Raw genomic sequence first — 12,875 nt, 5'->3', positions numbered from 1 at the left:
AGGGTCAGTGAGAGAGAAAAAGAGAGAGTGGGTGGATGAGAGTCGGGGCTTCAATAATTTTCGATATTAAGAGCTACTACCTACCTACATAACCGAATCGAGATGCGCATCATAATAATTTTTAATTTCCTGTCCAAAACGGGACAGAAACACTCAGTTTGGGATCGAAGCCAATATTAAATTGGCTGGCTGCTAAACGAAACGGTCAATGTCATGCACAGACCCATTGTACTTTATATTGGAATAAATTCGTCTCCTCCTCCCCCTCCTCATCATCCTTCTCCTCCTCCTCTTCCTCCTCCTCTTCCTTCTCCTCCTCCTCCTCCCCATCATCTTTCTCCCTTTATTGAAATATATTTTGTTAAAATAGATTCTCCTCCTCATGTGAACAACTACCTGAACATGAAGCATTGGGAAAATTGGCTGAATGGAGATGAGAATGATCATTATCGTTGTAGATTGAATTTGTTGATATGATAATAGATTTTCATTTTGTCTGGTCGTTGCCTTTGTGTAAAACGTTTTGTTCGGGGCAAATGAGCTGAATATAGCCAAATATGAATTTTCAATTTTCTCGTAATGGTTTCGTATGAAACGTTTTGTTCAAGGAAAATGAGCTGAAAATAGCTAAATAATTTATGAATTTCGGATTCATTCAGTTGACGTAACTCAGATGAGAATATTCAGATGATAACTATTTCTATATCAATTCCAGATAAATTTGTGGATAAAATTTGATAGATCTCAGACTCAAGTCAAGCGCGATGAGTCACTACCTCCGTAAACAAAGCCGTAGTGCATGACAGGTGGTTGATGGTAACGTCAGTACAGGTAGGGCTCCTACACCAATAAAAATCTGTGGATTTCAGCTGATCTATGTCAGCTAGTGTTTTTATTGGTGTAGGAGCCCTAGCTGTACTGACGTTACAATCAACCACCTGTCATGCACTATGGCTTTGTTTACGGAGGTAGTGGATGAGTGCGGGAAAATGACGAAAGCCTAACAATTCTATTGCCGAGATTAAAAAAATTATTTAAATTGAGCCGCACCCCGTACTAATTACGAACCATTGATTGTGCACCATTGATAACCCTCATCGAAGCCTTGTGATCCACATGCCATGTGACACCACTGCGATTAAAAGAATTTATTTAAATGTTAAAAATCTTATTCGAATCGCAGTGGTGTTTAGTGCACGCTTTAGGCTAAGGCTATATTTAGTAAACTATATTTATTTTCTCTTAATTTTAATTATAATTTGAAGTTTTGAGTTTTCTTTTTTTCCAATTTCCATTATCCCTATACCATATTAATCATAATTAGACCACATAATACCTCATATTCATTTTTAATTTCCTAAACTCCCAGTTTCATGATTTTTTTTTCTCCTTAGTATACTGTTAAAGTTAGCATATCATTCCATTTTTGTATTTTATTATTTGTAGGCACCTGCTGTAAAATCTTTTAGGTTTAGCGGGACCAAATGTGTAGAGCATTTTACTATAGAGAAAGGATAAGCGTAAGTTTTCTTACGCTTATTAGATTTCTTGTCTTAGATTTGTTTGTCTCTGATTTTACTGAATGAATTGATTGATTTGAACTATTCAACAGTTATTGTCAACATTATACTGGACCAAATTACACGCTGTTAGTACCAAAACAGCCCTATATAGGACGGGTTTTATACATCTCTTGAAAAAATACTGCTCATCGAGTCAAAACTGAAATATAAATCTTTAATACAGTGGTTTGCAGTCTCTGTGAACTTCTAATACAGCTAAGGCTATCTAGTGGATGTTTTCAGAACTGATTCGCCATCCAATAGTGACTTTCTGAAAGAGAGAATCAGGATACTTTTGAAAGCTTTAGCGATATTCACGTTGATCTGTCAGTATTTGGTAATTTATATTGAATGAGAAGTCTTCAAGCTATTTATAGGGAATACTGCCAGTTGGATGAAAATTTCATTACAGTGTCGTTTTGCATTGCATTGCTCTCGTTATATTATTTACTTATTTTTGTAAAATAATTGGCAAATCAACTGTAGTCTTCCACATTTAATGGCAAATATAGATGTTGCATTCTTCCCCTCTCCACAATCCTTTTCAGAGTTCAAATTAATTAGGCTTGACGTAGGCTGTTTTGAGTTGAATTGCAACTGATAACTCCGCATACCTTGAAATAATAACCACATGCAGCCCATCTCTGCATTTGGATTTAATTAGCAGTTTGTATTCAAAGCATGATCCCACGAAGCCCTTGTCCAGATTTAATTACCTTTGCAGAGTACCTAGCAATTAATGAAGCAGTCATGCATTGAGCTTCATGTAAATGATGTGGATAAACGTACTACTCATCTAAAAAGCCTAGGATTCATGGTTTATTATCATATTTGTATGAAAAGGTAAAAACTGGATAGAGTTTTTAGATTGACATGCCATCTTTTTCTATGAGGTGCAAGTGAATGTTAAGACTTCAGAAAAAAGCTTCCGGCTATATTAGTAAGGTCTATGTTATAATGACAGTATTTGATCAACATTGGTGTTGTCATCCTTGTCTATCATTCAACAAAGCAGATAGAGCTGTTCTTTTCTAGCTCAGTTAACAATGCAGAAATATGAATAATTAACAAAAATTTTATTTCAATATATTATGTAAATTTATTATTAAGTAATTGAAAAATAATATTTTATTAATAAATATTTTTCTTGACGAATAGAGTATAATTGCGTTTACTTTTTACATGAATGAACAGTCAATATCACATCAGATAGACCGGTATCAGCTATCCTCTATAGAAAGCAGTGGCAAGGCAGAGAATCAACAACGATGCTCTCCAATCTTCCTCCACTTTCATTATAACGTGGACCTTAACACTATATAGAATTAATCCAACTTGCATATTATTGCAATGAGATGAGATCATCACGTAAGAGCTTGAGATCATTGAGTTTTGATCAATAAATTTTATAGAAATGTATTACCGTAGTTTCACGATGACTTTCAAAATAACTAAATACTTAATTAACAACTAGGAATTGATAGAACTTCTTGTTAATGATGTAGAATTTTCATTTGAGTACAAAACGTGCTTTTTTCTCATACATTTAACATGAATATGTTAGTTTTTATTGAAAATTGAGATGACAGATTGCATTCCCACTGAATAAGTTTAAAGAGAAAAGATGAGGGTATGAATATACTCTCTTGTCTCTTCTATAGAGAGTATTTTTATCACTCGTCTATGGTATAAAAATCGAAGGTTTTTATAGTTCTCCACTATTTTTAATCAATCTCCTTCCTCGTCTCTCCCTTATGTAGCATTACAGTGTATTCTGATAATCCGATTGATTTATGGAGCTATCTTAAAAAATTTATACCAGGAAGGATAGCAGATTGAAGGATTTTTTTTGTGTAGTTGAGAAGTTGATATTGTGGTAATTATTCATATTGAATGAAAAAGACTGAGAAATTGTCAAAAACCACAGATTTATTGATACTTAGAAAGACCGGTCTATGTTATAATGTCAGTATTTGATCAACATTGGTGTTGTCATCCTTGTTTATCATTCAACAGAGCAGATAGAGCTGTCCTTTTCTAGCTCAGTTAACAATGCAGAAATATGAATAATTAACAAAAATTTTATTTCAATATATTATGTAAATTTATTATTAAGTAATTGAAAAATAATATTTTATTAATAAATATTTTTCTTGACGAATAGAGTATAATTGCGTTTACTTTTTACATGAATGAACAGTTAATATCACATCAGATAGACCGGTATCAGCTATCCTCTATAGAAAGCAGTGGCAAGGCAGAGAATCAACAACGATGCTCTCCTATCTTCCTCCACTTTCATTATAACGTGGACCTTAACACTATATAGAATTAATCCAGCTTGCATATTCTTGCAATGAGATGAGATCATCACGTAAGAGCTTGAGATCATTGAGTTTTGATCAATAAATTTTATAGAAATGTATTACCGTAGTTTCACGATGATTTCAAAATAACTAAATACCTAATTAACAACTAGGAATTGATAGAACTTCTTGTTAATGATGTAGAATTTTCATTTGAGTACAAAACGTGCTTTTTTCTCATACATTTAACATGAATATGATAGTTTTTATTTAAAATTGAGATGACAGATTGCATTCCCACTGAATAAGTTTAAAGAGAAAAGATGAGGGTATGAATATACTCTCTTGTCTCTTCTATAGAGAGTATTTTTATCACTCGTCTATGGTATAAAAATCGAAGGTTTTTATAGTTCTCCACTATTTTTAATCAATCTCCTTCCTCGTCTCTCCCTTATGTAGCATTACAGTGCATTCTGACAACCCGATTGATTTATGGAGCTATCTTCAAAATTTGATACCAGGAAGGATAGCAGATTGAAGGATTTTTTTTGTGTAGTTGAGAAGTTGATATTGTGGTAATTATTCATATTGAATGAAAAAGACTGAGAAATTGTCAAAAACCACAGATTTATTGATACTTAGAAAGACCGGTCTCGGTTATTACATCATTGTCAATCTCTGATATTGTTTATCAGAGATTGACAATGGTGTAATAACCGAAACCGGTCTTTCTAAGTATCAAAAAATCTGTGGTTTTTGACAATTTCTTAGTCTTTTTCATTCAATTGAAGGATTTTATGATGATAAAAAATAGTAGTTGTTAACTATAGTTTAAGAAATTAACTTAAACTTTCAGCATTTCTTATACAGTGTTTTGTAAGAGCACTGATGCTTCACATTGAATCATTGCTGACAGTATCAAGTGATTCTTACTATGTACTACTTGTCGCATTAAATCTTGAGTTAAATGAGAGATGTTATGTGGAAAGCTACGTTATTTCACAGGTCATTAACTGGTAATGAAGAAAGTTTTGATTTGAAATCTGCATAGCAATGAAAACCGCTGCTTGCCAGCATGATGTGCCTCTTTTGTTTTCTTGTGTAATAACTTTGTAAAATTGGTAATAAATCTAGTTTAGTACTAAGAATTGATACTTACCGTACTCACTTTCAATAAATAATATATACTACAATGAAGAAACGAACTGGCTTATACACATACGGGATAGGTAAATTAGATTTGACGCATCATATCACGTCTGAATTACTCAACTGATTAACTTTTGCATATAGATTCTTAAATCAGTTGAGTAGTACCATAGAGAAACAATAGCATAAGTAGATATCCCATGGTATAGGGCGTTCATGTCGCAACTTTTACTGTTATCTCAAGCCGATTACTGTCGATTTGTACTGTTTTGTTGGGGTGAGAGTGTATGGACGGCACAATATGAGAGATTACCAGCGTCACACAGCTTCACGAGAAATAACTACATGGATATCAGCTTGAGATAACAGTAAAAGCTGGGACATAAATTCCCTAAACCATGGGATATCTACTTATGCTATTCTTTTTCTATGGTAGTACAGACGTGATAATGCGTCAAACATAATTTCCCTATCCCGTACCTGTATAAGCCAGTTCTTTCCTTTATTATAGTATAGATTATTTTATTGGAAGTGATTAAGTATTAATTCGTAGTAGGAACATTATGTTTGACGCATCATCACGTCTGAACTACTCAACTGATTAACTTGAAATTTTGCATATAGATTCTTAATTGACCAAGGATTGTTATAGGTCTATTTTCAATTCTTCAAGATTCCATTACGTCAAGTCTTCAGTTTGTCAAGATTTAAAATTGACCCTTGCGGAGCACGGGTTACCTGCTAGTTAATAATAAGCGTCAATTATTATATTTTTATTTATTGCTAATGATGCTTTCTGAAGTTTTTAAAAACCCAGTGTAGTATTGATACTTTCAAACATACTTAGAATTAATCTTTGAAACCTGTTGTTACTTCGAACTGAATTGATTTTTCTACAGTACCTTAATATCAAAAATTTACTCCGATATAATGATAATAATTATTGTTATTATAGCAATTGAGCCTCGGTTTTCGCAATTATTTATTGGTTTCAATTTGGTTGAAGTCACTCTTGTATCTATAAAAGTCATGTAGAAGTCACCTTTATTAGATAAAATACATGAACAATAAATTCTTTCTGGGTTGCTTGAGATGAGTTTGAGTGTTTGTTTGCTCAGTGGACTGCTAACCCTCAAAATCGCTCATCGGAGATCACTCATCGGACGTAACCAATGAAGGTTTAACACTTGAAATTCATCTGAAAACTGAATGACAAGATAAATTGAAACAAGTTGTATAAAGGTACCATAAAAATAAGGATGTATTGAGGTTCGACTATAACATTTAATATCATTACCATAGATAAAACGAACGCTTTGTTCAGAACAAATTATCTTCAATGTTCCCCTCTGATATTACATTGTCAAAAGGGCAATAATAGAATAAAATATCCAATAATCAAATCATTCAAATAGAAAATTTCCGTCGTTTTCAGGAAGCTCAATCATCTATATAATAAGAGAGAGTAGGGTTGTTTTTGTTCGCATCAAAAAATGTCAACTTGTGGATTGCATACCGGAAAAACGGGAATGATTTGGATCTCCAAATTTTGCACATAGATTCTAAAAATATCAATCTCGTGCACCTCGAAGCCCAAATTTCAATTTTCCTTCTAGATTTTTAAGAATTAATGTTCAAATTCCATTCATGGGACATGAAATTTCATAGGGCACATACATTGATATTCTATCAGCTGTTCTTTTGAAATCTTCGGTTGGAATCAATTTACAATTTTCCCTGAAACTTACTTTCCTATTTATGATTTTCTCCTTTCGTGCTTATTGATTCTATCCATGGCATACATAATTCATGCTTGATGATATTGAGATCATGTCCTTTTTCGCCTTATCTATGATATGTTGAAGGAGGAAAGAATTGGCTTACGGGATGGAACGAATTCAACGAATGACGCATCATCACGTCTGAAGTACTGGACTGACTAACTTAGAATTTTGCATATATATTCCTAATTTACCGAGGAGGTTTTAGGCCTATTTTAAATTATTCAGTAGGTAAAGTTTTCAGTTTGTCAAGTTTCCAATTAGAACCTTGCGGAGCACGGGTTACATTCTAGTAGACAAATAATAAAGAAATCTATCCATCTTCCCTCTACGGTTCAACTAAACAAAACTTGAGATCGAATCAAATTATCCAAATATTGCAAATAAATTTTTATTATCGGATAAGGATCAACGGAACTGGGGTTAAGAGTTGAAATCAGAATCAAATTATTTAGATTGCCTTATCCAATCCTGGTTGATGCTCTTTCAATGCAGGATATTGGATCTATTCGAGGCTATTCATCGACGAGCTTCTCTTTGCTTTCCGATGGGTCATCTCAATAGTCTCTGGACCTTAGGCAAACATCCCAGTCTGATCCAACCCAGTCCACGGCTTGCTTTACAAGCACTGCCTTTGAATGGAGGGCTTTGAGTTGTAGATTCTAGAGTAGCCCCTTCTCTTTATCAATGAACTCGAAAGACAAATTGCGCTAGCGAACTCGTTCAATATAATCAATAAATGAAATGACTATCAATTTTTTGTCAATTTTCATCACTCTTTACATTTTAATATCGGGGCACCGAGCTTTGCTCGTTATTCATTTATAAACTATTGATAAACAGAACACAATTCTTTATGAACAAAACGACTAACAGGCACAGCCCAAAACTGTTTCTTCCCCGAATTTTGATTTATACACTATAAATAGTCCAGAAAGTAGATTATGTTCCATACACTTGAATTCAGGTTCAATTTTTAGTACAAACATTCAAAAACAAAAAAGTTCTAATTTAGATTATTTACAAACCAAATTGAATATCAGAATAACACTCACCAATCACTTAAAATTGTCAAATAATTGATAACTTATTATAAATAACTCATATATTTTTTTGGACAGAACTTTGAACTGTAACTTTTCCCATTAAGAACATAACCTATTTCTTCGGACATTCTATCATTTATCAAAGTTTGGGAACAGAATAGTTTTGGGCTATGCCTGTTGTTCTATCCCGATCATATTCATATGATTTGTAATTATATCAACAAATAAATAAATAAACTTTGAAAATTATTATATACTCTAGTTTAGAATGATTATCATGTCATGTCAACAAATCAGATTATTTTAATCAAGTCGCTTAAAATTTCTCGCTGATTGATTACACAGCTGGAAATAATTCTGTCTCCCACACACGCATCTTCTGTTTCGATAGACGACGAAATTACCATCTGTTTTTCCAATTATGAATAATTATCCTTTTCATGTCCTTCAGCGAGTTTTCCCAGGAATGAGACCTAGTGCAATCGAATTCCTATATCATAAACTTACTATGTTCCAAATTTCGTGAAAATCGTTAGAGCCGTTTTCGAGATCCTTTGAACATAAACCAGATAACCAGATATAAAAATATGAACAGATATACAGTAATTGCTCACTTAATATGATAGGATATACTTTTAGAGATATTTTTATTCAGATTGTGGAAATTGAAGTAACGTTTTACGAAATTAATTAAAGTGACGATTTTTTATTTTCAGATGTGAACAAGAGTGGCCAAATTGATAGAAAAGACTTTGAACTGGCAATCGAGGTAAGTTATGATAGTAGAATAAATAGATAAAATTTAGTATTCATGTTGAAATGAGGTAGGATTGTCCATCCCTTATGAATCATGAGGTAAGATTGTCCATTCCTTATGAATCATGAGGTAAGATTGTCCATTCCTTATGAATCATGAGGTAAGATTGTCCATCCCTTATGAATCATGTGGTAAGATTGTCCATCCCTTATGAATCATGAGGTAAGATTGTCCATTCCTTATGAATCATGAGGTAAGATTGTCCATCCCTTATGAATCAAATACGTTTAGTATTGTTATCGGTTCAATGTATGTGGAACTCTTACAATCTCACTATGCGTATCTATGTATTTTATGAAACTTATCCTTTTGTTACTCGATATGAAATAGGTCCACGTCATCTCTCACTTATAATCATTTGAAAAAACATGGATGTCTACAATGCAAAAGCTCGTTGTAGTCAACCAGTGGGCCTACTGTATTGAAATAATGAACACCAATGTTATATTTCTAATTATTATGATGTTTCTTATTAATTTGAAAAAACATATTTTTTCAAATTTATTTCGAGATAAATAATTGCTGGAAGTGAAAAATCACAGCATTTTTGGAACACATATTCAATAGAAACTCGGGTGCAAACCAGTTTTGGACTGTGCCCTTCTTTCCCGATTATTGTTTGATGTAGGGTCCGGCCACACAGCGAGCGATCTGCGATCAGAATATATAAGGAGGATGTAGATTTGGATATAGATACTAATATAGATTTGCTCTCTGTGATCTGTGTGACCGGGCCCTCATGCTTGTACTAATCATTATTGAATATATTTGTCCTATTGATACCAGAATAGTACGTTGATAGACAGTCAGGGTAATGTTGTGGTCCTGTTCGACACGTTGCACAAAAGCCTGTTAAATATAATATTCAATTACTAATGTCTCAGTTACTGCAGATTATTTAACAATATGCTGGAATTTTTCACTTATTTGAGGTGGGTTTGACCGGAGTTAATAACAAAAGTTTTTAACATTTATGTTATTAGGATTTTCTCTAATAACAAGGAATTTTTGTTAAAAACAAGAGTTATTAACTTTTGTTAAGAGAAATTTTTCAGATTCAGTCAAGTTGATAACTTTTTGTTGACAACTCGTGTTATTAACTACAGTGTAAACGCAGCTAAAAGTTATGAACGCTTTGACTCTTTCCACCATAATATTAATTCATGTTCAATGGTAAAAGACATTGTGTTCATGAGGCTACTGGAATCCACACATTTTGAGACTACATCGCTCAAAGATAATCAACTCACACTGCCATTTATATCTGCCAATTGAGTAAAAAGAAGTATACGAATAAATCACCACAAATTCCAAATAGAGTAATAGAACTTGAGAGTCACACTGTATGAAAATGGTATTTGAAGATAGGGTAGTAATTTGATTTGATAAACAATAATTTTGATTTATATAATAGAATAATAGTACCCTTTTAATTAATAAAATATTAAAAAACAAGAATAAAAATTGTAACATAGGTAACTACTAGTTTCGGTGATCACACTTGAGGGTACTATAATTCTATTTTATAAATACAAGACAAGAAAGTAGCCCTGAATTCATACATTATTTTTAATAATTTTGATATTCTAATGGATCTGATTGTTTTTCCATTGCTGTTCCTTAATTGTGAATGATTAATCATGTAGTAATAATTGTTTGTTATAATATTTTCAGAGGATTTGCAAAATGCGAGGCTGGTCAGAAGGAGACGCTCAGTATGCGGACACAAAAAAGATCCTGCTGCAAGTGTGGGAGGGACTCAAGCAGAGGGCTGATCAGGACCGTGATGGTCAAGTAAGTGCAACAGCCAAATTTCATCCCATATCCTTATCAAATTTGGAAAGGAATCAGAATAATAATTCATCCTTTGCTGAACAGTGAATGATTATAATGTTAATTTCAGTGGTTCTTCAATTCTTGTTAATCAGGAATTAATCAGAGTTGATGAATGGTATTTTCAGTCGAAACAAAAATTTTAATGTAAATTCATGGAAAGACTCCATCTCAACACATTATAAAATATGGTGAGTAATATTCTCTCTGAGGTTGTGAAAGCAAGTTGAAAAATCAATTGACTTGCAGTATGGGGCTGGACATTTTGATGGGCTGATAATTTTACTTGTTATAACCGTGATGGTCAAGTGAGTCTAACAGCCGAATTTCATCTCATATCCTTATCAAATTTGGAAAGAAATCAGAATAATTCAACCTTTGCTGAACAGTGAATAATTATGATGTTAATTTGACTGGTTCTTCAATTCTTGTCAATTAGAATTAATGAGAGTTGATGTATGCTATTTTTAGTCAAAACAAGAATTTTAATGTAAATTCATGAAAAACTCCATCTCTTAAACACATTATAAGATATGGTGAGTAATATTCTCTTTGAAGTTGTGAAAACAAGTTCAAAAATCAATTGACTAGCAGTATAAGGCTATACATTTTGATGGGCTGATAATTTTACTTGTTATAACCGTGATGGTCAAGTGAGTCTAACAGCCGAATTTCATCTCATATCCTTATCAAATTTGGAAAGAAATCAGAATAATTCAACCTTTGCTGAACAGTGAATAATTATGATGTTAATTTGACTGGTTCTTCAATTCTTGTTAATTAGAATTAATGAGAGTTGATGTAGCCTATGCTATTTTTAGTCAAAACAAGAATTGTAATGTAAATTCATGAAAAACTCCATCTCTTAAACACATTATAAGATATGGTGAGTAATATTCTCTCTGAGGTTGTGAAAGCAAGTTGAAAAAATCAATTGACTTGCAGTATAGGGCTACCGTATACATTTTGATGGGCTGATAATTTTACTTGTTATAACCGTGATGATCTAGTGAGTCAAACATCCAAATTTCATCCAATATCCTTATCAAATTTAGAAAGAAATCAGAATAATTCAACCTTTGCTGAACAGTGAATAATTATGATGTTAATTTGACTGGTTCTTCAATTCTTGTTAATTAGAATTAATGAGAGTTGATGTAGCCTATGCTATTTTTAGTCAAAACAAGAATTTGAATGTAAATTCATGAAAAACTCCATCTCTTAAACACATTATAAGATATGGTGAGTAATATTCTCTTTGAAGTTTTGAAAATAAGTTCAAAAATCAATTGACTTGCAGTATAAGGCTATACATTCTGATAGGCTGATAATTTTACTTGTTATAACCGTGATGATCTAGCGAGTCAAACATCCAAATTTCATCCCATATCCTTATCAAATTCAGAAATAAATCAGAATAATTCATCCTTTGCTGAACAGTGAATGGTTATGATGTTAATTTCACTGGTTTTTCAATTATTGTTAATCTGGAATATTAATGAGAGTTGATGAATGGTATTTTTAGTCGAAACAAAAATTTTAATGTAAATTCATGAAAAAATTCCATCTCCAAACATCTCAGCACATTATAAATATGGTGAGTTTGAAGTTGTGAAAACAAGTTGAAAAATCAATTGACTTGCAGTATAGAGAGCTATACATTTTGATGGGCTGATAGTTTTACTCATAGCACATTACTTCATTCATGTTCTCATTCTAGTTTTATCACTGTTAGAGAGACTCAAATTTTGTAGGTCATTTTCTTGCTGTGTGATCGAATATCACCAATGCTTGAGTGATATTCAATGATACCACTAAATCATAATAGAAATCAACTTCGGATTTCATCATGAACTGCGATTATTAATTCACTTAAAACCCCATAAATGAAGGCCGAGCAGTCTATTTTCAAAACTTTCAGGATTAAAAGATACAACGAGATCTTTCAGCTGGGTTGCCATCTTCAGATGCCTGAAGGAACATGAAGAAGACAAGCCAGCTGGAAGATCTCCTTGTCAAGAGTGATTACCTTAAAGTTTTGAAAATAGACTTCTAGTCGTTAATTTATAAAATGACAAGTGAATAATCTATTTACTACATTTTTTATGAATGTTCCTGTATAATATGCTCAAATATGTAATGACAAGTGAATAATCTATTTACTCAATTTCTATGAGTGTTCCTGTATAATATATTGTACTCCATATTATTGATTTCAATTGATTTTCTGTTTGTAACTTTTAGGTGAGCCACGAAGAGTGGTGCTCGATGTGGGACGAGTATGCCAAAAACCCAGACAAAGCTCTAGAGTGGCAGCTCAGCTACATGGACTTCATGTTCGATATGGAAGACACGTCTGGTATGCTATGCTGTACTATTCT

The 12,875-nt window shown here is 32.7% G+C and overlaps 1 protein-coding gene across 4 annotated transcripts in view; it reads left to right on the top strand.

Moving 5' to 3' along the window:
- Positions 1 to 12,875, top strand: part of LOC111060065 (calexcitin-2) — a 293,673-nt gene that overhangs the window by 266,380 nt on the left and 14,418 nt on the right. For 3 of the 4 annotated variants that reach the window (XM_039434683.1, XM_039434684.1, XM_039434685.1), the window contains exons 3-5: positions 8,561 to 8,613; positions 10,336 to 10,455; positions 12,739 to 12,853. In XM_039434683.1, the coding sequence (XP_039290617.1) occupies positions 8,561 to 8,613; positions 10,336 to 10,455; positions 12,739 to 12,853 (288 nt within the window). Of the gene's footprint in view, positions 1 to 8,560; positions 8,614 to 10,335; positions 10,456 to 11,142; positions 11,148 to 12,738; positions 12,854 to 12,875 lie in introns of all 4 variants that reach the window. The other variant, XM_039434686.1, reaches the window with a different exon arrangement.

This window comes from Nilaparvata lugens, chromosome 8 (assembly GCF_014356525.2).
Source record: "Nilaparvata lugens isolate BPH chromosome 8, ASM1435652v1, whole genome shotgun sequence".
In the NCBI taxonomy this organism is placed as follows: Eukaryota; Metazoa; Arthropoda; class Insecta; order Hemiptera; family Delphacidae; genus Nilaparvata; species Nilaparvata lugens.
The sequence above is the reverse complement of the archived record's forward strand: the minus strand, read 5'-3'. Positions and strand labels throughout refer to the sequence as shown.